The following is a 2,261-nucleotide window of genomic DNA, read 5'->3' on the forward strand; positions in this document are numbered from 1 at the left end:
GTGTTAGCCTATCGAAATCCTATACTAACATTGCGGATAGGCTAACGCAACCAAAAATTGACTGATACAACCAATTAAAAATGCCATATTTTACCATTTAATTTGCTGCAGCAGCCAATCTTTTTTTCAGTGTAGTATTTGGTACAATCAAGAAAAAAAATAAACTGCTCGCAAACACAAAGACAAATGTCCGAACATTCGCATTCGGTGTTCGTTCTGGATAATACGCGGCTTTACATAACGCATAAGAAAATGAATCGATCAAAGAGCAATTAAGCAATAAGCGAATCGACATTTCTATGGGCTTTCTATAATAAGCCACAACCTAAGCTTTAAATCTTAAATCGTAAGAAATTAATCAATCACAATCGAATATGAGAAGAATAATCGACTATGATTGGTCAAATATACAAAGCCCATTAGATTCAATGCCGCATACGTTATTGTCTCATGTCTCTACTGTGATTGGCTGATTCGCTTATGCCTTACGTTTTTTTGTGTACTGTAGTCTTTGTTCCTCTCATTCGGGGAAGACGTCCGTCTCTTACAAACGTCTTCAATAGACGCGGATGGGGAAACTTTCGATATATCGATGCGAGATCATTTTACTGCCATTCATAAAAACGCCTAATACCCGTTTCTACCAATCTAGATTAATTTTAACCTCGGTTAAACTTAGGGTAATATTCACAATCCATTCTTATTATAAGACCGTCTTAAGCGGCGTCTTTAATGAGATTTTAAGGCGTAAATCTTGAATTTTAAGTCCTAAGCCTATAAGAAATTGACCAATCACAATCGAATGTGAGGAGAACAATATTGACTATAAATAATATCTTTAAATGCTAATAAAGCCCTCTGATTGGCTTATGACGTTTTAAGGCTACACTTAAGTTTTGAATACAAAAATTAACTATGAAAACCGGTTTTACTCTTCGTCTTTTTCTAATCCTTAGAACTAGAAAAACATGAAAAGTTAGTTGAACCAAGATTAAAATTACATTGATAGAACGGAGCATAAATGGTGGGATTATCGCGTATACAGGGCGTTTCACACGACACCTTGCGAACCGATTTGGAACTTTAAAAAATTGATTTTTTTTCTCGACAGAAGGATATATTTAAATTTATTCGACTATTTTAATTATTTTCAACGGTCGTTTCGTTAATCGAATTAACAGCTTCACTATCTTGAACAAATCTTCATAATCCGTTTTTAACTTTATTTCGCCGACGCATTCGGAGTGAAGTAAACATATATTCCGCGATATCTATGAGAAAGAAAAGAACAGTGCAAAAACGACGTACAAGCAGATAAAAGTAAACATAACAATGCTAATGAGATAAAAGCCGGTTGCATCAACAGGTTAGGGCCGAACGAGCCATGCGAACGCCTCCATGTTTCTTTCCGTAGTAACAGCCTTAATCGCTTTTCCCACGCGCCGCGTGGAAACCAAAATTTTCCTATTTGCTTGAAAATTTGGCGAAGCAGCTCGAATGTTGGCGTTCATTCATCATACACGGCAAGCGTCTTGCCGCAATGTATCTCTCCATCTCGATCGATCTCTTTCGATGGGACTTGGATACTTTTATGAACGGCACCCACCGCGATATTATCGTAGTAATGTATCTATCCGAAAAAGATGTACCGGCGCCATTTGTGACAATCGCAAACGGCGCCGTTACACGGCATCGACGAAAAGGAGCGCAAGCTCGTGGATCATGATCGAAGGGTGCTCACCGTGTCGTCGATCGTCCGCGTGTCCCGGTTGGAGCCGGTCCTCCTTAACGGACGTCGCGGTCCATCTCATCGTGTCGACGCACTCGCGCTCGAACGAAGTGTCGTGTCTCACTTCTTCCATCCCACAGCGGTTCCGAAACGTTTTTTAACGGACCGATCACTCGGACATAGCGGCCATGCGTGCGCGCGACGCGGGAAGCGGCAGTACTGCCAACTTTACCGGCCACTCGCTCCGCTCGCTCTTAAAGGCATATCGCAACACGCGTCACGCGTATCGCCCTGCCGAAAGCGGTGTAGACCCCTCCGAAAATGTCGCCCTACGGACGGACTTTGATTTGCCTATCATTATATAGAGGCGCGACGCATGGATTTCATTTAAAGATCTTGTAGGATCTTTTAAAAAACCACAGAGTTGGGTAAAAATACGCGCGGTATTTTATATTTGTACTCTCTAAATCTTTTGGAACGAAGTCTTACTTCGAAAGATTGAAAATTGAGACTGTCTTGAAAAAAAGAGCGG

General features: G+C 40.9%; 2 protein-coding genes across 2 annotated transcripts in view; one reads left to right on the forward strand and one right to left on the reverse strand.

Moving 5' to 3' along the window:
• Positions 1–1,902, reverse strand: part of Dnmt3 (DNA methyltransferase 3) — a 130,636-nt gene extending 128,734 nt beyond the window's left edge. The window contains exon 1 of the mRNA XM_018457749.1: positions 1,742–1,902. Within this exon, the coding sequence (XP_018313251.1) occupies positions 1,742–1,862 (121 nt within the window). The 5' untranslated portion in view covers positions 1,863–1,902. The remainder of the gene's footprint in view (positions 1–1,741) is intronic.
• Positions 1–2,261, forward strand: part of Tdg (Thymine DNA glycosylase) — a 116,229-nt gene that overhangs the window by 109,521 nt on the left and 4,447 nt on the right. The gene's annotated exons all lie outside the window — the stretch shown is intronic.

This window comes from Mycetomoellerius zeteki, unplaced genomic scaffold (assembly GCF_001594055.1).
Source record: "Mycetomoellerius zeteki isolate Tzet28-1 unplaced genomic scaffold, Tzet1.0 scaffold667, whole genome shotgun sequence".
In the NCBI taxonomy this organism is placed as follows: domain Eukaryota; kingdom Metazoa; phylum Arthropoda; class Insecta; order Hymenoptera; family Formicidae; genus Mycetomoellerius; species Mycetomoellerius zeteki.